General features: G+C 47.8%; 1 protein-coding gene across 2 annotated transcripts in view; it reads left to right on the forward strand.

The window, feature by feature from the left end:
* The window catches only part of CA10 (carbonic anhydrase 10), a 487,235-nt gene extending 463,593 nt beyond the window's left edge, over window positions 1-23,642 (forward strand). For both annotated transcript variants that reach the window (XM_034641268.1, XM_034641267.1), the window contains exons 7-10: window positions 3,497-3,569; window positions 17,606-17,760; window positions 19,763-19,937; window positions 22,317-23,642. In XM_034641268.1, coding sequence (XP_034497159.1) covers window positions 3,497-3,569; window positions 17,606-17,760; window positions 19,763-19,937; window positions 22,317-22,339 — 426 coding nt within the window. In that variant the 3' untranslated portion in view covers window positions 22,340-23,642. The remainder of the gene's footprint in view (window positions 1-3,496; window positions 3,570-17,605; window positions 17,761-19,762; window positions 19,938-22,316) is intronic.
* The last annotated feature ends 3,911 nt before the right edge of the window (window positions 23,643-27,553 follow it).

Consider the following 27,553-nt stretch of genomic DNA (forward strand, 5'->3'; position numbering starts at 1 on the left):
TCAGTAGAAATCCAGCATCTGTCACCGGGAGGTTTAACAGAGTTCTCGTGGTGACGTGATCACTGCTCAGGAGACTGGGCACAAGGGCACCCAAGGCCCTACCCCCATGTCCTCCCCAAAACCATCACCCTTTGCAACAGGCTCTTGGCCCTGCCTGGTCCTCCCTGTCCAGAGTCCACACCACCTCCTGAGTTCCTCTCCCTCACAGGGGTCCCATCGGGCCATTGTGTGGCCTGGGCAGAGCTGCACATTGGCCAGAGGCATCTGCAGCTGTCATTAGCAAAGACAGGAAGGGGCTTTTGGCCAGGAAAGCATATTTTGGAGCTGCCATACCTTCTGAATACCTGATGTGACACCCCAAAGGACGTTAGTCCTGGCACAGATCCTGCCAGTCCCTACTCTACACCTCTTGGTATCATCACAGACCCTGTTATAATGAACAGCAGATTTCTGAATTCCAGGCACTGAGATATGGACTTGACATCTATTTTATGACTTAACCCTAATAATAAACCTGGGGGCGGGCATCAGTATCCTTATCTTGCAGGTGAGGAAAATGGCTCAGGGAATCTTTGGCATTCCACCCAAGTGCACGTAGCCCAGGTCTTGCTTGACTTTCACACTAATGAGCTTACTCACACTACGTGCCTCCCCAACAGAGCATGGAGAAAGCAACTGAGATGAAGAAGAGAGACCATGACATGTATAAACATCTTCCCCTATGCTCCTATGCCCCCCACAAGCACAGGGCAAACCCTGTATCCCTCAACCAGCCTCAACCATGATGTCGGTACAACAGGTGCGTTCATCCTGAGCCGTGCTCAGTGCTAGGAAGCCCACAGATATGTCACAGAATGGCCTCGAGCATGTCTAGGAGCTCACCTCCCCCCGTTGGCCTTCCCAGTGCCAGGGTTCCATGTCGGCCATCCTGAGCTGCCCAACACTGCCTGTCCTTTGGCGGGTGCCTCAGGCGAGGCCCCTGCCGGTGCCTCTCCTTGCTGAAAGCGCTTGAGTCAGTGGATGTCACCCCGGAAGCTCAGGCACATTACAGCTGACAGGGTGGTGGATATGCCAGGAAGTCATCCTCCTCTACAGCAGGCCATGGGCGGGTTTCACAAGCACTTGCAGGAAGATGACTGATGCAGGTCCCGGCGGCATCCCAGCGAACTGTTGAGAAGCATTCATGTCCCCGCCCCTGCAGTCAGTGAAAGGATGGGGACCAGCTCCTGCATCTTCTCAGGCCAGTTTGGCCCCCGAGGGATGATTCCATTCTTTCCCTGAGCAGACCTGAAGCTTTCTCACTGGATCTCAAAATAAGCCACAGCCCTTCTATCTTTGTCCAACATAATCAACTTCCAGATGTTCCACAGTGAGTTATCCAAGCCAAGACTTGTCACTCACTCATCCCAAAACACCAAGTGAGTGCGGGGCACAGGCCAGTCATGTGCTAGGCACGTACCTAGAAATGAGATGAGCAGAGCCCTTGGCTCTAAGGGCTCCCAGTCTCTGGTGGTCCTCCCCTCCTTCTGATCTTTCTGCCTGCCCCCTTCCCAGCTCACTGCAGGGTACGCAGGCCCAGAAAATGAGAGGCCCTTCCTCTGGTTCAGCCGATCCCTAGAGATGGCACCCTGGCCAAAAACTGAGCCATAAAAGGGTTGGAGTTGTTGGCTAAAATAAGAGAATTGTTTACTTGTGGGTTTTATATATCTCTGTCCCCTCCTAATCCCCCATCTTTCCCATGACCACAGGGAACTGAGATTTGGCCATAATTACTGCTCACACACCATTAACTTCCCACTTAAGCTCACTTATACCAAGTACATACTTTACCCTCCCTCCCACGCCGCCAACACACCAGAGCCCACAAATCATCTGTGTGCACTCTGGAAATTTTTCAGTTATTTTTAATCAACTCAAAAGGGTCCAGTTCCAACATTAGTGCTGTCCAGGCTCACCGGCTACCAGGAGCCCAGGCACCCAATTAAGGAGCATGGCAGGTTCCTTACTAGCCATGACAGTCTATTTTTCATGTGAATTGGCACAAACAGGCAGTGTCGAGCTATGTTTTAAATGGCCAAAGAGGAAGTCAAAGGAGAAGCTAAATATGGCACTGAAGCTTCTGGGGAGCAGCAATGTTTGCTTTGGGACTTTTCTCCATTTGGGGGTGGCTCTGACAAACTCCACTGAGCACTGCCACTCAGCAAGCTTCCCCCCAGTGTGTGTCTCACCACAACACATCCAGGAAACTGTGTGGGAAAGGAGAGACAGATGGAGGGAAAATAAACAGTCTGTGCCTCCTCCAAACTCAAAATTACCTGTTGCTTATCTAATAATAATAATCATCTGCTGCAATTTTTCCAACCCTCAGAATAAATCAGTTTTAAAATGCTGTTGTGTCACAGCATCCGATTAGCAACTGAGGCGTAAATTACTGAGCAGAGCTGAGAGAGGTAGGAGAGAACTGGCTGAGATGAACCCTTGTGCCTTGGAAAAGACTGAGTAGAAGGGAAGCTGTTAAGAAACAGTGTACGCAGTTATGTGGGGGCACATCACAGTCTCCAAATGGTGGTCCTCTGGCTTGAGGACCTCCAGAGGGAATTTGGAGACCTGAGGGCATGGGCACAAAATGGGAACCGATCCCTGGCCCATAATAGGCACTTGGTAAATATTTTTGGATTTATGGGTACATGGATAGAGGGAGGGAGGGAGGGAGGGAGGGATGATTGGTTGACAGATGGTATGGCTTATGATATATTTGATTCATGTAATAATAAACAGTGATATAAGGTTCTATATTATTTCTTAGAGATTTTTTTCCATCTGATACCTCTATTCTGGGTACTCTTTCTCTCTCACTGTCTACTTAGAGTAACTGTCCTCTCCCTAAAATGTCACTCCCCACCCTCTACTTAAAACTCTTTGTTGGTTCCTCATCCTTATAGAATGAAGGTTAACTATCCTCCCATGACATTCAAAGCCTGATATGAGCTAGCCTCTGCCTACCTCTCTTGCCTCACCCTCCATCTTTCCCCCCTCCCCTCAGTAACAGCTACATGGAAGTACTTGCCTGAGCATAAAGAGTTCTCACTCTCTCGTGTCCATATGCACAGATCCTCTGTATGTAATTGTTTCCTCGTCCTTCCTCCTTTACACACTGTACCAGCAAAGCACCTTGTAGTTTCCACCCATCCTTCAAGATCCAGCTCACTCAGCTCCCCAGGTGGGTGGTCTTCCCCTAGTATCATCATGCCTGCAACTCTATCATGGCAATCTTCACGCTCTATTATAACCATTCATTTACTCACCTGTCTTCTTTCTCTAGACTAGGATTTCTTGAGAGTAGAGTGTGTGCATCTAATGTCTGAATTTCCAGCCACTGTGGTGTTTGGCACGTGGTAGACACTCAATGACTACGAATGAACAAGTGAATGCACAGAGGGAGTGTTTGTTCTGGGATAGCACTGCCCAGTCGTTAATATTTTCTTTTCTCTCCTAGGTTTCTGATTCATCAAACCCATTTCTTAATCGAATGCTCAACAGAGATACTATCACAAGAATAACATATAAAAGTAAGTTTGGTTCGATTTCCTATATAACAACTATTCTATAATGGTTAGTCCTGTCTGAAGGCAGAAAGCCAGAACCGATTATCTCAGAGGGCCTCTTTCAGCTTCATGATCCTTTAATTCTCTAGAAAGTCACTCTGGAGAGTCAGGGTTGGCTAAGAAGCAGCTCATCTCAAAAGGACATCCCCGGGGTGCCTTTGTCATCCACGCCTGTCTAAGGCGATAATGATTATGATGATGACAGTCATCGTTACCCCGTGGATTGGTAATGAGCTGGGGGACTCTACATGCTGACAGACACCACCATGTCAGCTGGCCACATTTGGGGTTTTGCCAATTATGTGATTGGAAAAGCACTTACCAGGTAGTTTGGATCCAACCTCAACATTTCCAGAGCTGGACCAAATCTCCCTGTCCGTGTCACTGGGTCCTTTTCAGGCTGAGGCATCTTTCTGCATTGCTATATGTGATCCACTGCTCTTGAGGACTCTGCCCATTTCTTTGGGTTCCCAGTGTGTTTTATCCCCAGAATCCTTAAGCAGAAAAGGGAGACAGTGCGAAGTTGAAAGGGGAGGAAAGAAAAAGGTATTACTTCTCCCAAAGCAATCCCAGAAGCTGGGAAAAGTTATAGCTCATGCCAGATGAAGTAAGTAGTACAGAAAAAAAATACTTTTTAACTAATTAGGAGGGAGCAGGAAAGTGGGATTCAAGTCCCCACTTTGTCCTTAAGCAAGGAGCTTCTTTCTTCATCTGAAAAGTGAAGAAATTGAACTTCCGGTTTCTAGGGTCCTTCTGGGTCTGGGATTTTGAATTAAGCAATAGGTAAATAGTGACTTCACCTAAGTAAAAAGCAGCAGGCACCACCATTCTTATACCCACATCCCCTCCGAGTGCCCTTCCGCCAAGCGAGGACCTCAACTGTAAGTATCCGCTGTTTCTGCTTCCAGCGGCGATGGGGAAAAGACAGAGCGAATGCTCTCAGGTCTCCCTCCCCCTTGGGCTGCTTGAGGGAGAGTTGGAGAACCCTTCCCTCGTTCATTCATTCATTCATTCAGAAAACATTTTCTGCACCCCTGCCCATGACAGACACCAGGCGAGGCTCCGGGAATGTAAAGATGGCCTGACCCCAGCCCTCCCCACAAGGTGCTCACTGCTGAGTCACTTCCATACGAAAAGGTTGGGGTGTGAGGCGGTGAATGAACTTGGAGAGTCCCAGGGCACCTAGATGGACATCACCTGAAAGAATGAGTTGTCTCCAAAACCACCCCACCCTTCCTCACCAGAGCCCTGCGGGGTCCTCTCCAGGCGCACACGCGGGTTGCTCGTCTAAGGAAGGCATTTCGGTCTCGTGTGCAAACAGCACATTTTATAACTGCCCATAAAATATTATTAGTCTTTTAACTTTTTTGATTAAAAAAGCATGAAAATTAAATAAAATGTCTTCAAATCATCTCAAATTTGCAGTTTAGAGACCGTGAAAAGCCATGAAATCGCACATTAAGCCCCAGCACGCAATCTAACAGATTGCCGGCTGCGGAGTCAATCATAAGCGGGACTTTCCTCCCCACCCCACCCCCAACTCGGACCTGGTTCGTATTAAGTGACGTGGCTGCTGCCGAAAATGAAAGCATCCACGGGGGTCCAAGCTACGGAAGGGCGGCCTTCCTCAGGAACAGGTACCATTTCTGGCACAAACAAGGGTCTGGAGAGCCGCAGGACAGATCTCGCTGGAACCAGTGGCAGAGGGCCACTTTGCGGCTGAGGGCAGTTTCTGCTTCAGCTGTTTGGAATGAAGCGTCCCTGCTGACTGCCACCCCGTCAGCTCCATGGGAACCAAGAAGGACAGGCTTTGGCAATACCTGACGTGGGTAGCAGGGTGAAAACCCAAGACCTTCATTCAGCTGTTCACTCACTCACTCCACAAATATTTATTGAGTGGCTCCTAGGTGCCATGAGATAGATCAATGGAACACGTTTTCTATCCACGAGGTCCTCACTCTCTAGGTGAGGAAACAGACAAATCGTAGTGCATTATAGACATTTATGTAACAAGCACAATGTAAAAAATCTAAAGAGAATTCTTTGGGATCACGGAATATCTTCTTAGAATACATGGCAAGGTTCCACGAAGCAGGTGCCATTTCAATGAGGATTGAATAGATGAATGATTATTTGCTGGAGAAAGAGAGGTGAAGAGAGGAGGGGAGGAAGGGGAGGAAGGCAGGCAGGCATGCTGGAAGGCAGGCAGGCAGGCAGGCAGGAAGGCAGGCTGGAAGGAGGGGAAAAGAAAGGGAAGGAGAAAGAACATTCCAAGCACAAAGAGCAGCATCCAAATCAAGGAGAGCACTACAAGGACTGCGAAGAGTTCAGAAGGAGGACTCTGCCGTCATCAGCAGTTCATGGCAGTACCCGTAGTATAAGTAATAAACATGGGTAGGGCCTGAACTAATGGAGGCATGAGTGGCCCCTGCCACAGCAGTGACAGGGGCAAAGGGAGTGACAGGAAGAGTGGCTCGTGTCCAGATCTTGAAGGGTCTTGATGCCTTTTGAGATGTTTAGGCAGAAGACCTAGTTGAAGAAATGCCCTAGAAATGCAAATGGAAGGGAGGGAGAGCAACCCTTCTCCTTCCATCCCTCATAATCTATCTGTCATGGCCAAGGAGGAAGAAAGGGAATGAAAGCAAGATAAAGAGACCCCACATGGGGAGCGATAACTGCTTTAGGCCTCCTAATCACAGGTATTTGTGCTCTTACACTCTGGGCAATAATGGAGGTGTTCCCGGTAGCACCTTTATCACACGCCACAGGGATAATGATGGCCCTACCAGTGGGAATGGCCTCGACACCGCTATGCCCAGGACACTGTGGCTGAAAGGGATTGATTTGCTCAGCAGGAGAGCACCAGCACTCTTCCATTCGCTCAACTCCCTGAGGCAGCCAGCCTGCGGAAGATTTGCCTGGTGGCAAGTGGGGGATGATCTGAAACAGGAATCATTCACTAGGAAGCCGCCGGTGGGTGGGAAACGCAAGCCCTGAAGCCTCCGCAGAGGCTCTGGAGACATGCTGGCCTTAGCCCCTGAGTGCCAGTGGAGACAACACTACCTGCTCGGAGTCATCTATCAGAGTCCCTGCTTCCGTACTTCTATGAAAGATTGAAAGAAATTGATCCCTGCCCCCATGGCCACCCAACCCCATTACCCAGGGACACCTGACCTCGACCCCCACTCACTCTCCCAACAGCCCATTCTTCTGCTGCTACCAGAATCACACCCCAGCATAGCTTCAACTTGCCCCACTCCCTTAGACGTGGTACCCACTCTGCAACGCGCTAGCATCAGGGGTAAGGAAGCAACCCGAGCGGAGCTCCTTCCCCATCGCAGGCTCTGTGCTGATAGCTTTACGGGAAGCGCCCTCCCTAGTACTCACCTTCACCAGGCACCTGCCTGCAGCAAGTACCCACCTTCAAAGTGGGCCTGAGGGCTATCCCAATTTACAGATGAACAAACCGAGGCCTGAAGAAGTGAAGCGATTTGGCAAGGACACGCATTTAGTTAGTGGCTGTATAAGTCAGCAACTTCTGCACAACAAACAAGCATTCAGCAAGAAGCACTGATTTCCCCCATGGCAGCTGCTTGGCCCCACATGGCTGTTGCTTTTCTGGGCTCAGGTCGATACCCATGGCACGTAGTTCTCATGGTGGAGGTCAGAAATATGTGATGTTCCTTAAGGCTTCGGCTTGAAACTCACAGACCGTCACTTCTATCCACTTTTAACTGGCCAAAGCAAGAGACATGGCCAAGCCCAACATGGAAACCCACCCGTGGAGGTGGGGGTGAGAAGGGAGTGAACACTTGCTGAACAACAATCTAGCCTTCCATAGTGAGAGAACAAGGATTCAAACACAGGTCCTCCTGGGAACTTTTCTATGCCCTTGCCTTCCCATCATGCTTCCTCTCTAGGGATAGAGAAAACCTTAGCTCTGAGGTCTTAAAACTAGTTGTAATGATGATACTTTTGCATTGCGTGAAACCAGGCAGCATGTTTTTTTCTTAATTCTAACTTTGGTTCAGTTTCAAGAGCCATCTCCTCGCTTTTTGCATTTGTTTCCACTTGGAAGGGACAGAAACTAACCATCGAACTTGTGGGCACGTTGAAAGTTCAGGTTCACCCCATCCCAAGCTCTCTGCAACTCCTGCCTGTGCCCTGGCATGGGACCACTGGTGGAAGTCGGTGTCATCCAGAAGGACACAGCAGCACTGCCTTCGTTAGCACACAGTTACCCGAGAAGGCATAGACATCTGTCCAGATAGGTCAGTCCTCCCCATCAGTCTTTCTCTTGGAGGCCAGTGTAATGAGAAATCAATCTAAGACTTTGAGTAGAGAGTGACATGATCTGCTGACAAGGATCAGTCTGGTTGCATATTTGGAAAGAGACTGTGGAGAGCAAGGGTCAATGCTGGGAGATAATTGCAACCATCCCAATGATTTGACAGTGTCAATCATGATCCCGGCCCAATGAAAAGGGGGTGGTGAGAAACGATTGGGTATTTTTTGAAGGAAGATCCATGAGATTTCTTGATAGATTGGATTTACGATGTGAGAGAAAGAGAAGAGTCAAGAATGACAGTGAGGCTTTAGCCTGAGACCTGGAGGGAAGACATTCCCATCAGCGGAGCTGGGGAAGGCTGCGATGAAGCATATTCGTGGGTGGGGAAGGGAATCAGAAGTTTCGAACGTGGTAAGCTTGAGATGTCTACTGGGCATCCAAGAAGAGGTGAGGAGTGGGCAGTTGGATTTATGAGTCTGGATTTCAGGAGAGAGAACTGCAGATATAAATGTGGAAGTCATTGGGATCCAGATGGCATTTAAACCTGGGTGAAATCATGAGTGAGAATAAATAGAGGAGAGAGGCGGGACATGTCCTCATTTTTGAAAGAGCAGCTCAACTACCCATGACTTAGGATTGCAAATCATTTCTAAAGATATCTTTTAAATCCCACCCTGGAAGAGGCTCTTGCATGTCTGTCTCATCAACTAGCTGGAGAGGTGCAGGTGAGTGGGAGCAAGCCCGGAAGCATGGGGTGGAATCACCACAAAATGGCAACTAGTAGGTATACAGTCCATTTGCTTGAGTTGGTCACAGATTAGAGGACTAGGAGAAAAAGGAATTGTGCAAAATCATTCCATTGAGCCAGTTAAGAAAATCAATGCCAGGGAATCAGTAAAAGAAAACAAGAAGGAGAATCTTGCCAAAAGGACTGGAAATTTTGGAAGCCAGATACCGTGGTGGTGAAACCACCATGCTTACGGAAAGCAATGTGCTCTAGTGAAGAGAGATGGAACGAAGCCAACCTGGGCTCCCGGCTCTACCACTTCCTTGGCTGTGTGACTTCAGGCAAGTTTCTTAACGACTCTGAAATCGTGATTTCCTCAAGAGTAAAATGAGGATAGTCAACCTGATGTTGAGAGGGTTAGGGTCAGGATTAAGCAAGGTAATCAGTCAGCTGCCTAGACAATGACTGGTATAAATGAGGTGCATTATTTTGTGCTTTCCTAAATTGTCCAAACGTAGATGGTGATCTAATCCAGCTTCCTGAAGATAGGTCACTATGATTCCAAATAAAAACTACGTTCGCGGTGAATACAATACTGGGCACACAATGTGGCTTACTTAAATAACACACATCTCCCGCATATGAACCCATGCGGTGGATAGTAATGGCCTAGTGAAGTTCTGCTTTCCCTGGAAGCTTAGATTTCATATGTCTGAGCAAATCTTATGAAACACTCTCACGAACCCAGACCGACAATGGAAAAGACCAGCCAGAATTAATTTCTGGCTGAATTTAGAAAGTCTTCTAAAGAAAATCCATTTTATTAAAGTTAAATTCCCCTTCAATAGACTGAGGGTCAAGACTGAAATCATGACATTGAAAAATGGATTTTCTGAATGGATTTTCTGGAGGAGATATCAGTAATTTACTCGAAGTATTTTAATTTTTTAATGTGGTATATTGCAAGAATGCCGGTATCCCTCCATTTTCCTTGTGTTAATTAATTAGCAGCCGCAGAGCACCGATTGCATAAAAGGTAACATTCCTATCATTTTAGTATCCACCTGATTGCATCGAGCTGGCTTTATTTTTTTTTAAAAGAGATTTTATGATATTTTCAAGGGTGAAACCAGTAACTAATGGAGTGCAAAGAGCTTTCTTAAATGGGGAATAGGGAGTAGTTATCAGAACATTACATTTAAATGAAGGCTTTCTTCTGATGTCCTAGGACAGTGTATCATTTCGGTGGCTTCATTCTCTTTCAATTTCACGTACGCCGTTCATTTCATAGTCTGTAAATACAGCGGTGAACTTCAGCCCAATAAGGATCCAAAAGATCCCAGATTCCAAATTTAAAAAGATCCTGGTCATGTCTTAATATATTCCCTCCAAGGAAATAAAAAAGACACACAACCAAAGGCACGCGGAGGAGAGATTTTAAACGTGTTTTTGACTCACCGTATGAGCCCCTTAAAACATTTTTTTTTCTGTCTTGCCTCTTTATAACTTTGCTTTGGCCCCCTGGCCTGACCCTGGCTAAAAAATGAGTGCATGGGCAAGGACAGAGCAGCTTGTCACTGCCTTACACCTCTCAGGTCCTGGGAAGTGTTCCGAGCACCCACTCCTCCGAGTGACGCCGTGCTCGGTGTGACGAGGTATCACCGGGGAGTTTAAGCATGTTGTTTCTGCCGCCTTTCTCTAATGCTTAATTGAACCTGCACTTTCCTTTCCAAAGAATGGCTTTGGACATGTTTTCACAGAATGAGAAATACAGCAACCGCTTGCCATGTTGCCAGCTAAGGAGGACCTTCAGGAAAGGAGGGGCAGGAAAGGAGGGGCTTCCCTCCACGAATCCAATTCTCCTGTTTTTCACCGATTGTTTGTATACAACAAAAAAATCATATTACTTTATTCTTTTGGTAATTGCCTTTCTTCAGTTCAGTTGGATTTGCCTCAAATTACAAGAGGAAATGTCATTCCACATGAGAAAATTGCCAAATGGTTCCTTATTGATCAGAAGCAAGCCCGGCATCGATCTCTGGAACCACCGTGTCTTCTGCTCATTGGTACTGCTCTCTCTGAATGGAAACTTCGTACGCAGGGAGCCAGGCGATGTTAAATCTCTCGGTGGTTCACATAAGTAAACACGACACATTTAACACAGGCTGCCATTGAGCTCAGACGAACGGAAAGATTCCCCCACTATGCAGTTCTAGACACGTCGTCGTAGTATGATTTTCTTATTTAAAAAAAGAAGAAATGGGGCGCCTGGGTGGCTCAGTTGGTTAAGTGCCTGCCTTCGGCTCAGGTCCTGATCTCGGGGTTCTGGGATCAAGCCCCACGTGAGGGCTCCCTGCTCAGTGGGGAGTCTTCTTCTCCTCCTCCCTCTGCCCCTCCACCCTGCTTGCTCTCTCTCTCTCTGTCAAATAAATAAATAAAATCTTAAAAAAAGAAGAAGAAGAAAAGTCATGAGAGTTGTATTCATCACTGAGAACTCAGTATAAGATAAATCACAGATTCAGCAAGAGCATGTCATAAAATTAAAGGCACATCTGTCAACTTCTCCAGTCCTTTGAAAGAATAAAATTGGGCTACGAGCTGCACACAACTGTTCTCTCCCTACTGATTCTCCCAGATATGGAGCCCGTGCATAAAGATTTACAGAAGTTGGACCGACCGATGATAAATTCGTCTACATAAGTTTATGTTGAAGGATATTGGGAGTTCATGGACTTTTTTCACCTGAAGATGACTTGAGCAATTATCCAGAACAGTCTGGTGCCCACAGGACACCACTGAGGCTCAGACGAAGAGAGACTCCCCCACGTAGCCACAAAGCAAGAGGAAGTTCCTGGCAAAGCCACAACTGGAACTCAGACTCGGATTCAGATTCGTGCTTGAAGTTCAGGGCTTTGCCCCCTCTAAGCTACATTCTCATAGGACAATTGTATAGATAGAAGATAGGTGGATGGAAAGATGATAAGAAAAGATAAGACAGAAAAATGGGGGGGGGGAATTAGAAAGAAAGAAAACCTCTCTTTAAACATGAAAATTTATTTGAACTTCTTCCATCCCTGCCTTTCAATAAATATCCTTAAACCAAACGGACCGCCCCCACTGGCCTCCGAGCTTCCCCTCAAATCTGTATCTCTCTATCTGTAAACAACCCTGACCTCTAGATCTTTGCCGTCCTTACTAATGAGTCCATCAATCCGTGAGGGTTTGGTGAGCAGAACCCAACACCCAGCTCATTCGTTCTTAGCCTCCTTTCTGTCTCAGGGCGCAGAGGATAACAGTGACACGTACAAGCTGACAGTTTTTCGCAGGCAGCTGCATAGATGGCGGGATTAGGCGATACTTCGTTCCCAACCTGGTTAGCCATACAGTGCACCCCAGTGTTCCTTGACACTAGGGCTGGAAACTGCTGGGTTTGCCTATATTCTTTTCTTGGCTTCCCTGGCCTTTATCTCGGCAAATACACTGAGCAAGTCTCCATGGGGAGAACAGAAGATGTAAAAAGGTGGCCTGTGGCCTCAAATTCCAATCCCTAAAAGCTAGAACACTGACTTAATGGCGGCCTGAGGCAGAGTGGGGAAGTCGTGAGGACAAACATTACATGTTGAATGCACACTAATCTCAGCGGTGTAAACACAGCAGTGTCACTAGATGTGTTTGGTGTAGGAACACAGTGATGCCAGACGGGGACAGGCACCAGTCTCACTCCTGCCCTGATGTCTTGGGGGAGCTGTATATGCGGGGAGGAGCAGGCAGCATGTATTTAAGCTGGTGGTATGGACTGGAGCCTCAGAGATCTTTCCCCATCACCCGACAAATGATGTTGCCTCTTCTTCCTTTAGTTTCTACCCAGCACCATCGCCAGGTGGAGCTGCTGGGCAGAAACTGTCTTAGTGATTCATCCAGTCATGTTCCCTGAGCACCCACTACGTGGTGGGCCCCAGGCCAAGCCTGGGGATTCAGAGATCAAAGACAGAAACCCTTCTTCCAAAGGCTCACGGGTTGGTGGGGACATTTAATTAGTAAGCTATTATTGGCAAACTGATTCAATAAATATGGTGAGAAAGGAAGGCCCTAACCCAGCTGGGGAGAGCCGGGAGACCTCAGGGAGGTCAAGCGGTGCTTATCCCAGGGAAGAGGCCATCCTGGACAAGGAAGGGGGTGTCATTAATGCTACTCAGTGCTGTATGCTGGGCCCTGCGCCAAGTACGGATCTTCTGTAACTTACTGTGGGGTTACGTTTGATAAACCCATCAAACGTTGAAAATATCCTAGGGGAAAAATGCACTCCATACACCTCACCTACTGAACATCATAGCTCAGCCTAGCTGACCTCCCACGTGTTCGGAACACCTACGTTGGCCTACGGTTGGGCAAAATCGCCTAACACACAGCCTGTTTTATAATGAAGCATTGACTATCTCATGTAGTTTATTGAATATGCGCTGAAAGTGAGAAACAGAACGTAGACGGCTGTGCGTGGGTGCAGCATGGCTGGAGGTTACGGGCTGTTGACCCTCACGATCTGGGGGCTCCCAGGGAGCTTCGGCTCGTAGCCCAGCATCACGGGAGAGGATCCTGCTGCATGTCACTGGCCCGGGAAGAAATCCAAATTCACAGTTCTACTGAATGAATATTGCTTTCACACCAATATAAAGTCGAAAAATCGTAAACTGAACCATCCCAAGTTGGGGACCATCTGTACTTGAAAAGTGTCATCTTATCGGTTCTTTAAACAACTTGGAGGCAAGCGCTGTCTCCGTTTGTTGGGGCCGCTATCATACACCACCCTTGAAGGGCGGCTTGCGAGTTGCAGGAACTTACTTCTGCCAGTTCCGGAGGCTGAAATTCTGAGATCAGGGTGCCAGCAGGGCTGGGTTGTGGCGAGGGCCCTCTCCCGGGTTGCGGAAATCTTCTTGCATCTTCACAAGGATGAAAGGATGAGAGCGCTCTCTGGGGTCCCTTTTATAAGGGCGCAATTTATCTCCCCAAAGCCCTTCCTCCTAATACCATCACATCAGGGGTTAAGACGTCAACATACGAATTTAGGGGGGACACATGCATTCAGTCCTATGGCCACCCCAACCATCTGCGTACTACAAATGTGGAAAGTGGGGCTCACACAGTTACCTGCATATCCAAGGTCACACGGGAGGTGAGAGTGTCAGCATTCAAACTCAGGTCTGAGTCCAATGCTCACACTCTTCACACTGGGTCTTTCCAAGTTCTGTAGCATGAGGAAATAAAAAGGATGAAAAGGTGGGTCACCAGGCTGCCTCAGTCGGTGGAGCACGTGACTCTTGATCTCGGGGTTGTGAGTTCGAGCCCCACATGGGTGTAGAGATTACTTAAAAATAAAATCAAAAAAAGGGGGGGGGTCAAAAGGTGAAGCATGAGTCTTTGCAAGACTTCATGGAAAGAACCAAGTGGTGAATGAGGCTCGTGGGAGGGGGGAACTGGCCGCAAGCCGCCGGAGTCCTCCGACGGAGTGTTGCATCTCTTGGGGGATGTGGGCGAAGAGGAATCTCCTGGCAGGACCCCAGCAGGTGGAGTCTGAGATACCGGCACAGCAGTGTTTGGGAAGCACGCTGTTACCCTACTGTGTGGGTTACATCCCTGAACATAGTGTCTTGCTCCTCGCCTGCCCCCACACCCATTCACACACACCAACACTTTCCTCGAATATGGATGCGACCTAGAGGCTGCTTCTGGTTTCAGAGAAACATAAATGTTCTTTTCCTTTATTCCAGGCATGCCTGGAATGCCCCTCGTTCCCCTGCCTCCTTCCTTCCCTCCTCCCCACTGCCCCAAATAAAATAAAATACAATAAGAGCAGCATGCTAGAGTACCCAATACGCTCTGCGTGCAAGCTTGGTTAAACAAATCACATTGACCTTTAATAAAGATGTGCCGGATGCTTCCTTCTCTCATTCAATATGTTAATCTTCGGGCCAAGCTGCCGGCAGAGCAGGCACCATGAAGTGCAGACCTGATCTTGCTACTCCCCGGCCTTAAACCCTTCAGTGGCTCTGCATTGCCTGCAGGAGGAAGCCCAAACTCCCAACAGCGCAGAGGAGGACCTCCCGGGTGTGGCCTGCGCCCTGCGCACCACTGGCTTCATTTCGCACAACACCCTTCCCCCCACCCTTGCAGCTCCCCAGCACTCTGGCCCCTCAGCCGGCGTGCCTCCCTCTCTCCATCCTCTGTTCCTTCCCTGGCAGAAACGTCTACGGTGCCCTTGACAGCCACCCCGCTGCCAGCCACACACTGATTACCTCCTGTCGTTCAAAATGCCGTTCAGGTCAGCTCCTCGATTAATACTCTCCTGAGTCCCACCCCCCAGGCAAAACTGACAGCGTCTCAATGTAGCCAGCACAGATATATGTCGCTGTCCCTGTGGCTCCTCTCTGCATTCACTTCATTACATCCTGCTCACCTACACCGAGCTTAGCGCTTGACATACATTAGGGGCTTAAGACGCAGAGCCACGTGATGGCTATTCAACAGAAGCTTATTGTGTTGGCGCCTGATGTGACTCCTGCGGTGTGTGCTCTGGACACTGTGGCTCGGTAGGGAAGCATCTGACCCCACAGGCCAGAGTGCAGACCCCCAGGGCAGCCGTATTCCAACCCCCCTGTCTCTCCCGGGCTGGACTGGATTCCCTCGTGTTTGGGTGGGAGGGTGGACACACTTAAATGCAAATTGAAAGAAAGGCCTAGGGCTGGCCTCCAAATCCAGCTTGACCACTCTGTCCGTCTCGTGGAGATGTTCGGTGCCCCCCGCGGGGTAGTCAGAGGCCGGGAGGAGCAGCTGGGGACGGAGCAGGCAGACAGTGGTTTTATCTGCATCATTCCAAACCACTGGATCAGTTGATCTGTTCTTAATTCCATTGACGAGTGGAGGAGCGCCGAAATTCAAGTTCCCTTGGCAGAGATGACTCTTTTTTATCAGAGAAACTTGAGTGAGCAATTTCTGGAGGAAGAGATGGGAAAGGAAGGGGGGACTTTGCCCAGGAAAATGGATTCGCCTCCCTGATATTGAGGATCGGAAGGTAGGAATGGGCCTGGCCAAGGTGCACTCATCACCACATGAGAGGAGAGGCTGCATTTATTTATTTGGCCATTTGTGGTCTGTCTCGTCAATAGAATGAGGGTGGGCACCGCATCTATCTTGTTCACTGCTCTCTCCCCAGGCCCTCCCTCACCCTCTGCCCAGCACAGCTGGTGCTTACTGAACATTTGCTGAGTGAATGAATGCCTTTGGGCTGGAAGTCAGGAGAGCTGGGTTCCAGTTCCTATTCAGTAGTCACCAGCCAGCTCTGTGACCTTGGGCAGGTTACTGTGCCTCTCTGATCTTGCCAATGGGGATGTTATTATCTGCCTGACCAATCTTCTAGGTTATTGTGAGGTTCCAGCTCTATGTGAAAGTCCTTTTGTACCATTATACGTGCACAGTCCTAAACCTGAGAGGTCATGTCAACCGCTGAGGAGTTAGTCCTTTTCCACGGAGAGTTGGAAACATGATGAGAGAATCTAGGAGGACAGGAGAAACCAAGCTCTTCCCTCCACCTGCCAGGTACTGGGCTCCCCGGGCCTTCTGGACCAGCCACAGTGATGGACACTCATGACAAACAGGGGGTGCAAGACCCCTAGAGACTTAGATCTGGAATCACCAGGACACAGAGGGCAATGGAAGCCATGGATGTAGATGGGCTTCTCACTGTAGAGTGAGGAAGGAAAAAAAAAAAGAAGTCTTGGACTTGTCCCCAGTGAATGTCAACATTGAGAGTAGCAGGTGGAGAATCAGGTTCCAGCAACAGAACCTGAGAAAGAAAGGCCAGAAAAATAGGAGTACCAAGCATCATGTTTTAGAAACTGGGAGAAGAGAAGAAGCATGTGCAGAAAGAAGGGGAGGGATCCTAGAGAGAGGAGGAGGGGGAGAGAGGTTCATTGGAATTTGTGGGTATCTGAAAACTTCAGTACATTACAGTGTTTACAAAAATGCAACCAATGCATTGAATTTAAAAATCAGAATGAAATAAACCAAACGCTCATGGCCACTGTTTCAGATGACCAAGGTATTGATTATCCTCTTGTTTTCTCTCCTTTTTCCGTATAGTCTGATATGCATGTATGTCATTTTTATAACTGAAAAAGCATATTTAAGAGTAAAATACATATCCTCAAATAGGTGTAAAAAGAGAAAAGGCTATGTGCATGGGTGCAATAAGGAAGAGGCCCACAAAAGTGAAATCAGTCATTGGACTTAACTGTTGGCTCTCATGGTAGATTTGGCCTGATTTGCTTCTCTTTCTAAAAGTGTTTTCTTAATGTTCTTTTAATTAAGCAATGTTAATAAATAAGAATGGCGACCAGGCAATGTTTCAGTCAGCCTGAAGCCTTTAATTGTGTATTTCATTATGACTATAATGCTAGGTCTCGGGGACCATAAGCAAGGACTTGGTTCATTCTCGTGCCCTCGTGGTAGACCACACTTCTGTTCACCAACGTTCAGTGCCCCATCCTGCCAGAGAAATGTGCTTCCTTGAATCCCTGATGTCAATCTTGGCCATGTTACCTCTTTGGCTACCAAAATGTGAGCAGAAGTGACATGGGCCCCTTCTGGGATGGAAGATTTAAGAGCCAACATATGCTTCATTTTGGTTGCTTTCTATCATTGCTACTCATAAGGGTCTAGATGGCAGCTGCTGTCAGGGCCTGAGTCCCAGAGTGTGGACAGCGATGGCATGGAGGAAGGCTCCCAGCCAACCTAGGATAAACAAGTACGTGAGCAAGAAATAAGCCTTTGTTGTTGAAAATAACTGAGATTAGGGCAGGGGGGCTGCTCATTTTTGTAGCCTGTCCTGGCAGATATGGTCTTCTGAAATCTGAAAAGAAAAAGAAATTGTCAGCAACCCTATCATGTTCTCAAGAAACCTAACTCTTAAGTCTTTCTCGTTTCCTTCTCTAGATGATGCATATTTACTACAGGGACTTAACATAGAGGAACTATATCCAGAGACCTCTAGTTTCATTACGTATGATGGCTCGATGACTATCCCACCCTGCTATGAGACAGCGAGCTGGATAATAATGAACAAACCTGTCTATATAACCAGGATGCAGGTGAGCTTTTCTGCGGACTTTTAGCTAATGGGGAAGATGACGTCAAGACTGGTTGGGTTTGTGGAGTGCCTGTTGATTAGTTTGCTAGGACTGCTTTGACAAAGTGTAACATAACTCCGTGGCTTAAACGGCAAAAACGTACTGCCTCCCCGCTCTGGAGGCTATAAATCCAAGATCAAGGTGTCAGCAGGGTCGGCCCCTTCTCAGCGATGTAAGGAAGAATCTATTACACACCTATCCTTCTGGTGGGTAGCTGGCAACCTTTGGTGTCCCTTGGCTCTTAGAAGCACTGCCACTCTGCCTTTATCTTTATGTGGCATTCTTCCTCTGCGTCTCTGCCCAAATCCCCTTTTTTATAAGGACACCTGTGTCACCCTGAATTAGGGCCCACCCTGAAGACCTCATCTTAACTAATTACACCTGCGATGACCCTATTTCCAAATCAGGTCACATTCAGAGGTACTGGGGGGCTAGGACTTCAATTTATGAATTCTGGGGGTCCACAATTGAAATCACCACACCTGTGCTTGAAAAACCAGCATCTGAAAAGGCTTAGCATGAGCTAAGTGTAGCAGCATCCCACGTGTCTGAATGAGAAAAGACGGCAAGGTCAGTTCCCAACGTGCACGCTGCAGTCACGATGTTCAAACAGCAAGTGAGCAAAATGGGTGGTGTGTCCAAATATATTGGAAAAAGCTGGATTTTTTAAAAAGTTTAATAGGGGCGCCTGGATGGCTCAGGCAGTTAAGCATCTGACTCTAGATCTCAGCCCAAATCTCAATCTCACGGTCGTGAGTTCAAGCCCCGTGTTGGATTGGGCTCCATGCTTGGTGTGGAGCCTACATTAAAAAAAAAAAAAGTTAAATAGATTTCCTTACTGGGAAACTTGTCAGGGCCTTTAAATTGATAATACATGTGTCACTCTCCAAGAAGAGGCATAAGATGTTGAGTGTTTCACAAACTGTCAAAATGTGAAGTATTTTTTAGAGCATCCCAGGGGCTAGTATGGCACCGAGCTGCCCGAGAACCAGGGCTGAGCACTGGCTGCCAGCTTTGCCACTGGCTCTCTGTGCTCTCCCGCAGCTGTCACCCCCACTTATGTGGAACAAATGCTCCTCCCCTTTATAATGAGGGAGTATGTCACATCCGCCCCAGTTCCGGCATTTCTACGATCGTCTATTAAAACTCGAAAGGAAGATGAGCAAAGGAAGCAGAATCCAATCTCCTTGACGGGATACGTACTCACCACCCAACAACCTGAACCATTTGAAGTCTCCAATCCTATCTGTGTTGATGGGGATTCTTTTGGTGACAAGCCACCCCCTCCGGATCCCTTATTTAGAATAAAGGTGGTATTCAAGAGATATTGAGATCAGAAATCAATGTCAGGAATTCCCGAGAAGTCCGTCCTCTCTGTTCTCTTTAGTTTCTTCCTGCACGTTCGTTTTGTTCTTCTTTCCTGTTAGAGACAGGAAAGTCTTCCTTTGCTTCGCAGTCCTGGGCTGGAACATGGCGGAAAGTGCTGTAGTCCAGCCACCCAGTCCCCATAGTCACAGAGAAGGAACCAAATTGATCGAGCTTAATTTAGCTTGGACCCCTGGATCAATCACTCTGGTTTGCAGAACACCCATGGGGGAGGGAATAACTCCCTGAATTATTGGAAGTTACAGAACCACAAGGTGTCAGAGGACAAAGGGACCCTGGAGAACAACTAGATGGATTTCCTCCTTTGACAGATGGTGTGTTTGAGCTTCAGAGAGAGCAGAGGACTTGCTCAGAGATATGTGTGACCTGGTGAGGTAGAGACAAGGCTCGCTCCGTGCACGGAGGTATCAGGGGGCCGGCAGCACACCTGAATCCGTGACACAGGGGTCTCTGCAGGGCTCAGGGCCCTGTCCCAGGCAGTCAGGACTGCCTGGCTCGGGCACGGTGTAGGCAGTCCCACTCCTTCTCTAGCGCATTTGGGATGGTAGGTGGGACTCCGCTGTGTCTCTCTCCGCAGATGCATTCCCTACGCCTGCTCAGCCAGAATCAGCCATCCCAGATCTTTCTGAGCATGAGTGACAACTTCAGGCCTGTGCAGCCCCTCAACCACCGCTGCATTCGTACCAACATCAACTTCAGTTTACAGGGGAAGGACTGTCCGAACAACCGGGCCCAGAAGCTTCAGTATAGAGGTGGGTGCGCTGGCTCGGAGGGCAGGGGGCCCCAGCTGGGGCTCAGGCATCTCGCCAGAATCAGGATCACAAATGACAATGAGAACACCCCCTTCCATTTGTATTGTGCCTTCCCATTGGTAGAACTTCTGTCTCATTTGAGATAGACAGACATAGAGATAGACATACAGAGATAGAAATGGGGAGGGGGTGTCAAACCTTCAGATCCCTTCTGGTTCAAACAAGACAGCCTTTCAAAAAAAAAAAAGGAAGGAGGGAGGGAGGGCAGGCAAGAAGGCAGGAAGGCAGGAAGGCAGGAAGGCAGGAGGAAGGGAAGGGAGGTTTATTGGAGCCCAAGTTTGGACAGCTGCCTGTGATACGCAGTCTTCACAAGGAAGAAAGTGCTCCCATGAAGGAATACTTGGTGTAGGGTTATGTACGTTACTTTTGCATAAATAGTTTCCTGAATCATTACATTAAGGACATTTCAGAAAGTTGCAGACCTCTTTGTAAGCCCCTAGTATGTACAGCACCCTAGGACTTTCAACTGATGCGAGCCAGGGAGGTATTTTCCTTTTTCGTTTTCTTTACGTTTTTATTTAAACTCCAGTTGGTTAACATACAGTGTGGTATTTGTTTCAGGTGTATAATATAGTGATTCAACCCTTCCATACATCACCCGGTGCTCACCATGACAAGTCACCCCTTAATCCCCATTGCCTAGTTCACCCATCCCCCACCCACCCCCCTCTGGTAGTCATCATTTTGTTCTCTGTAGTTAAAGAGGCTGTTTCTTGGTTTGCCTCACTCTCTCTTTTTTTTCCTTTGCTCGTTTGTTTTGTTTCTTAAATTCCACATATGAGTGAAATCATATGGTATTTGTCTTTCTCTGACTGACTGATTTCACTTAGCATAAGACAGCATTTTTATTGCCATTGTCCCCAAGGGCCCAGAGAGGCTGATTTTCCGATGTTATCTGTTAGACCAGGACAGCAAGAAGCACTCAAGCTTTTAGCTATGTGCACAATGGACCCCCACCCCCTTTCTCCCAAAAGGGGAGCAAATGCTCTGGATGCCGGGCCATTGGGATCCAATGAGGTAACATGTGTGAGCACATCTTTTTCTGGTGCTATGTCCCTAGAGGTGACTATTACCCCTACTAAAGGAGACATTTAAGATGACTCCTGCCTCCTGTAACCCTCTCACCCACATCCAGGTCTCTCTCTTTTCCTATGCATGCTAAGTATCTGTTGATTGTTGTGATAAACCCTCAACAAGGAAAGGAAGATGGAGGCAGAACGGGGTCATGGAGATGTCTTCAACAAGGAATCCACACACCTGAGCTCCTGGCCCGGTTCTGTCATTACCAAGCCATGTAGACCCAGCCAAGTCATTTCCCCTCTGGACCTGGCTTCTTTCATGACAGTCTCTATAGCGTCTACTTCATGACTAGTGAGGAGCAAATGAGAGCCTTTTGTAGCAATGACGTGCCACCCAAATGTGGGGACTATGGATGTTACCAGGCAGCTGCCCCTCGATCCCCCACTTCATGTCTCCTACTTCCCCCCATCTCCTTCTTTCTTTTTTCTCTGTCAGATACACGCAAAGTGTCAAAACTATAATTTTCTGTTCCCTTCCACCCAGAACTACCAGAAAAATACTCCATTTGTTGAGCCTTCCCTTTATTCAACACGTAGTTATGATGTGCCTGCTGTGTGCCAGGCACTTAGCTAGGTGATGGGAATGTGGTGGTGATGAAGACAGATAGGGCTCCATCCACGCAGAGCTTACAGTCTAGAGCAGAGGTTGCAAACTTTCTGCAAGGGCCAATTTGTAAATTCTTTAGGCTTTTGAGTCACAGAGTCTCCGCTACACTCTTATGTTGTCGAGTGAAAGCAGCCATAGACAATATGTAAATGATTGGTTGTGGCCATGTTTCAATAAAACTTTATAGACAAAAACAGACCACAAGCTATATTTGGCCTGTGGGCTGTCATTTGCCCACCCCTCGTCTCGAGCGCTGGCATCCACTGGAACTTTCTGCAACTCTGGAAATATTCTGTATCTGCCTTGTTCAGTATGGTAGCTGCTAGCCACATGTGGCTATCAGACATCTGGAGTGTGCTTAGTCCAGCAAGACAACTAAATTTTTAGTTTTCATTTTAATTAATTTGAATGTATGGTAGCCACATGTGACTGGTAACAACCCTCTGGGACAGCTTGGGCCTAGAAGTTTATGAGAAAGCAGAGGGGGTGGTCAGGATACATACATACAATTTACAGAACTGCCCCTTCCCCTTTGGAGTAAGCCCCCAAAATTTGTGTGCCTTAATTCAACTATGCCTCATTTTGTGTTGTTTGTCTGTGTGTGTGTGTGTTTTCCTTTCTCTCTCTTTCCAGTAAATGAATGGCTCCTCAAGTAGGGAACAAGGCCAAGAAGAATCTCAAGAAGAAATGCTACAACTGTGAATTGATGTAACCTAGAATGCCCCCTTCTTTCTTCTCTCTCCCTCTCTCCCTCAAGCCTCATTCACTCTTTGGATTGGCCCTTTCTTCATGAAAACTGTCTGCAAAACCATGGCAGAGGAACACATCTCTTCCACACACTCACCGACACACACACACACATAAGCACTCGCACACACACGTGAACACATGCAAACAAATCTATACACAGACACACTCACATGGCCTCCAAGATGGAAAGTCAAGTTTCAGAAAAAACAGGCTCATTCCTAAGAGGTCTTAGAAGAAAATAACCAGTTAACCTGATTACAATTTTGATACTGTTTTCCTGAACTAATAAACCTACCCAATGAGACTTTTCAGCCTTTGTACATACAAAATTCTTCCAAAAGAGAGAGAGGAGAAAACACAGCTCCGACAGCATCAAGCGGACTTTGTTCTTGGCATCAAGTTATCTCGGGTGGTGTCCTAGGATCCTCTGAGGGTGCTGGTGACAGGTGAACCAGGACAAATTTGGCCAAGGACACTTATTTCTAGATTATGATTCTTCTGTTTACTAAAAAAAATTCAAAAAGAAAAGGACAGACCTTGAAGAGATACACATTGTATATATATATCACTGCAGACTATAAAGAAATGGAATTATTTCCCCTCTGTCACATATCTGTAGTAGGATTTGCCAAGATCAGAATCGATCCATTTGCTGTTTCTTGTTTTCCAAAGGTCATACATTGTGTTTGGTTATTGTTAACAGCTCAATAAATGTGTTTAACGAGTTAATTTCATTTCTCTGCCTTTGGTCTGTTCTCCTTCCTTACAGGCGAAGCCTGCTTCCATTGCAACTGCATTCTTTGATTTCACTTGTTCCTTCATCTCTGTGTTCTGTTCATTTGCAGCCAGTTTTGACTGAGTTTGTGGCAAACAGGAATGCATTTGCTAAGCAAGTATAACTTTAATTCCACTCCATGGCTCGATCATTCATACAAGGTTAGCTTCAGCCTGAGATAGCAGGCGACAGATTTCTTGCGTTTCTCAAAACTGCCATCCCCCCCCCCCCCGGATACTCCTTGAAGGAATGCATTTTGCCTTGTAAATTCCTGGGAAGGGGGTGTCTTTTCTCTCCAGGTGCAGCCGGATCTCACAAAATACAAACGAATGCCTTTCTTTCCTTGTTTATAATGGTCACTCACTGTGTTTGGTTACTGTCAAGAAATCAATAAATGTGTTTAACAAGTTAGCCTGTACCCCTGTCTGCATTTATTGAGAAGGAGAATGCTCCCTGCTGAGGCCTCTGAGTCCTGCTGTGTCCACAAGCCATTGCAACTGTGGCCGGTAGGGCCGTGGAGCCACTGGAGCCGCCCGGCTGGCCATTCCCAGAGCCAGGTAATTAACACCCTGGTGAGAAAACATATAGGCTTAGCTGCTGAAAAGGGAAGATCTGGATGTCCGTTCAGTGGCCAAATTAAAAATAACTTTCGTCTCTCTTTTCTGTCACGGTCCCCAGAAAGAGGGACATGCGCAGGCACACAGGGTCTGTTAGCTATATTGATGATGAAAAAAAAATCATCAGGGGTGCCTGGGTGGCACAGTGGTTAAGCGTCTGCCTTCGGCTCAGGGCGTGATCCCGGCGTTATGGGATCAGGCCCCACATCAGGCTCTCCTGCTATGAGCCTGCTTCTTCCTCTCCCACTCCCCCTGCTTGTGTTCCCTCTCTCGCTGGCTATTTCTATCTCTGTCAAATAAATAAATAAAATCTTTTTAAAAAATGATCAAACAGCCAAATACTTCATTTTGAAATAATACACTTAACTGAAGTGTTTTCACTTTTTATACCGACGTGAGTTAGATGATGGCCTTTGCAGTGATGACCTAGGAGCCAGTCTGAGCAATTGTATTTTTGCAGAAAACCAGATCTGTCTGCAAAGGTTCCGGGTAGACAGGGGGCAGTCTTCCTTTGTGTGGCTTGCTGCTTTCTCTGTGAGACAGAATCTTTCTGAGCCTGCAAGGGCAGACAGCAGCATAGTACAGCGGCTGAAGAATATTGGTAAATTGACCAGACCTGGCTTCAAATCCTCACTCTGCCACTTGCCCGCTTGCTGTGTGATTTAGGCAAGTGGCTTTACTTCTCTGATCTGGGTGTACAGGATGCTAATAACTGACTCCATGAGTTGTGAGGCTTAAACGCAACACAGCTACTTAGAGCAGGCAGCCCAATACCAGACTGTTCTGTACGTGGTGCCTGTGGGTCATGTGTGCGGCCCACCTGGCAGGGTTTACGTGGACCATACCATACCTCCCTCTCCAGAAAGGGCTTAGCACCAATCACAAACCCATCAATTAATATCAAATGAGAGTAATAGATACCCTGCAATCCACGCATAGGTAAATGCCTGACATGTGTCGGGGCACAGAGCAAGGAGAACAGTGAGGAAGGAAGGCCAAGGCCAGGCATCTAGGCTCCATTCTGTTATTAGCATCCTCTGTGATGCAAATCAACTCTCCTCCTGGGGGCGGTGTCCTTACCTAGAAATAACTTGGATGTGACACCCTCCCATGGCCTCGCTAAGATCATTCCCTCTGTCTCTCATTCAGTTCTCAGTCCAGGGAGAACAGAAGAAAACCCGGGCTCACACCTCTGGGGTCCCTGGGCACTGGCAGAATTTCACTCTGACCACACAGAACTGAAAATGGAGTGAACTAGCCAGTCTCTCACTTCCTGGGCCGATCCTGAAAGTGCCTTCTCCCCATTCCCTGCATGGCCCAAACTATAAAATGGAAATCTGGGCACTTTGCCCTCAAGCCATGTGGAAGTAATAAAGATTTACTAGATTTCTACCACTCTGATAAAAAAAAAATAGAAGTTTTAAACATACCAAAAAATTCCTGAGAGTTGACCCGGTAAAGCCATTAAGGAACAAAAACCCATTTCTCTGTGTGACGCGCATGGGTGTTCAGAAAGGGGGTGGGGCGGCAGAGCTGCAGGCTGACGTGGGCATCCTGTCCACCTGCAGGGACATGCGTGCCATGCCTCAGTTCCCTCCTTGGCAAAATGGGGAGGGGAAGTAAATATACACAGAAGAGAACTCTGGGCAAATTGCACGAGCAGAAGGGAAGACATAGTGTGGAGATCCCCAGTGCCCCCCTCTCAAGGACACACTTTGTGGTTTCCAACACCATTTAGAGCCCGGGTCCCACCTCCCTTGGTAGCAGTTTGGTTTCCATGGTGACATCAGGACAACCACCACTCACAGCACTAGATGTGTCTGGAATGTGAGTAAGGTGGAGTTTGGACAGGAGGCAGGCCTCCATCCCAGCCCGTACCCGCCCAGCTTCGGCCAAAGGGCTCAGTCGACAATCATAGAATGACATATGCTTGCAACCCCAGATGGGCCCCCAGTGCTCGGGGACCCACCCCCAGCATTCCTAGCTCCTGAGGGTAACAGTTTTCCTCTTCCAGAAAGCCTGAAAGTAGGACCCCCCAGGAGCAGAGGCTCACTTGGACATCACTCACCAGCTGGCATGATTGAACCTAAGGAAACACACTGATAATGGCTTGTACACGTCCTGTGGGCCAAGCCCTGGCTTAGACAACTTGCAAGTATCATCTAGCTTCATGCACACAGAGACGCACGAGCTAATCACCATTGCTTCCCATGTTATAAAAACAGAAACCACACTTCTTAAGATTGGGGGATGTGCTCAGGGTCACACAGCTCATAAGTAGCAAAGCCAGACCCAGCTCTCTTAAGCCAGTCGTTCTTAGAGTATGGCCCTACCAACATCACTGGGAAACTGGAGAGAAATGCAAATTCCTAGACGGCACTCCAGGGTGGGGCCCGGCCATGTGTGTTTTTACAGGAGTCCTCCTGGTGATTCTGGTGCTCGCTCAAGTATGAGGACCACTGGACACCAAATGCTCGTTCCTACTCCCTCCTACTGTAGAGGCTCCCAAACTTTGCTACCATTAGACTCCCCTGGGATGTTTTAAGAACTGCAGAGCCCAGACTGCACTGTATACCACTGAAGTCAGAAGGTCGGGGTGGTGGCCAACTGTCAGTGTTTTGTAAAAATCCCCAGATGATTCCAAGGTGCAGCAAAGTTGGGAACCACATCTCTGTCTGAAGGACCCGCTCAGAGAAGGGCTCGCCTTGTAGGTGGGTCCATGAGAGTCCAGAGACCAGCCTTACCTTACACGTCTTCTCTTTTCAGAATCACATCCCAATCTCTGTGCACGGTCACTGTTTTGGATGGTCTGAGAATGTTTCCCTGCCCTCCTCCTGCCCCAGATCTTCAGTTAACAGGTCTAGTATTTGAATGACAAATCTCCCTGTTTTAAAGAAAAGAAGTATCAGTGTTTGAAATAAGGGCTTGACACCAACTTTCCAGTCCTAATTACTCAGATCGCAGATAATGTTTTCAAGACTTCAGACCATTATGAACAACTGAAAACAAGTGGTGAGTCGGGAGACCAGATGTTCAGAAAGAGAAGCTGGGGGCCTAATGAAGTCATAGGCCAATTACACCCCTGCCGGTTCTGATGTCATGGTGTCTTTCCCACGTGGTGCTCCCTCCCTGCAACCCAGCACCCCACAACAAGCCCCAGTCCCAGCCATAATCATCTCAGTGCAGACTGTAGTCACATCCACCCAGCAGGTCCTCCTGCCTCCAGTGTGCTGTCAAGTGAACGACCCTGGACCGAGATACACCCAAAACAAATCTGAACTGCTTTCAGATCGGGGGACTATGAGTCCACCTTGAATAAACGCTGTGGGAAGTTTAGGCTAGACGGGGCAGGGGCGGGGGCAGATACTCTAAGAGACACTTTCCAGGAGACCAAAACACAAAGCTAAGCCGATAACCCAACGGGGTTGCACTCCAAAAGCAATTTGATAAAGAAACAGATTTCAGGAACAATGCAAGAGGACAGGACCTGGAGTCCAGGTGAGAAAGCAGAACCTGGGAAAAGTCAACTCAGCTGCTCTTCATAGAGTGTCCGCCATGGGCTGGGGTGGGGAGGAAGACATTGTGAGTCATGTCCCGTTCCCAACCCATTTTAGGATCAGTGAACCAAAATCTCCAGCCGGAGCATATCTCCAAGATGCAAACTTCCAATAGTCCCCACTTGTTCTCCAGTTAAAGGTTCAAATTCCTTAGGAAACAGGCAAAGCCTT

Source organism: Ailuropoda melanoleuca, chromosome 13 (assembly GCF_002007445.2).
Source record: "Ailuropoda melanoleuca isolate Jingjing chromosome 13, ASM200744v2, whole genome shotgun sequence".
Taxonomy (NCBI): domain Eukaryota; kingdom Metazoa; phylum Chordata; class Mammalia; order Carnivora; family Ursidae; genus Ailuropoda; species Ailuropoda melanoleuca.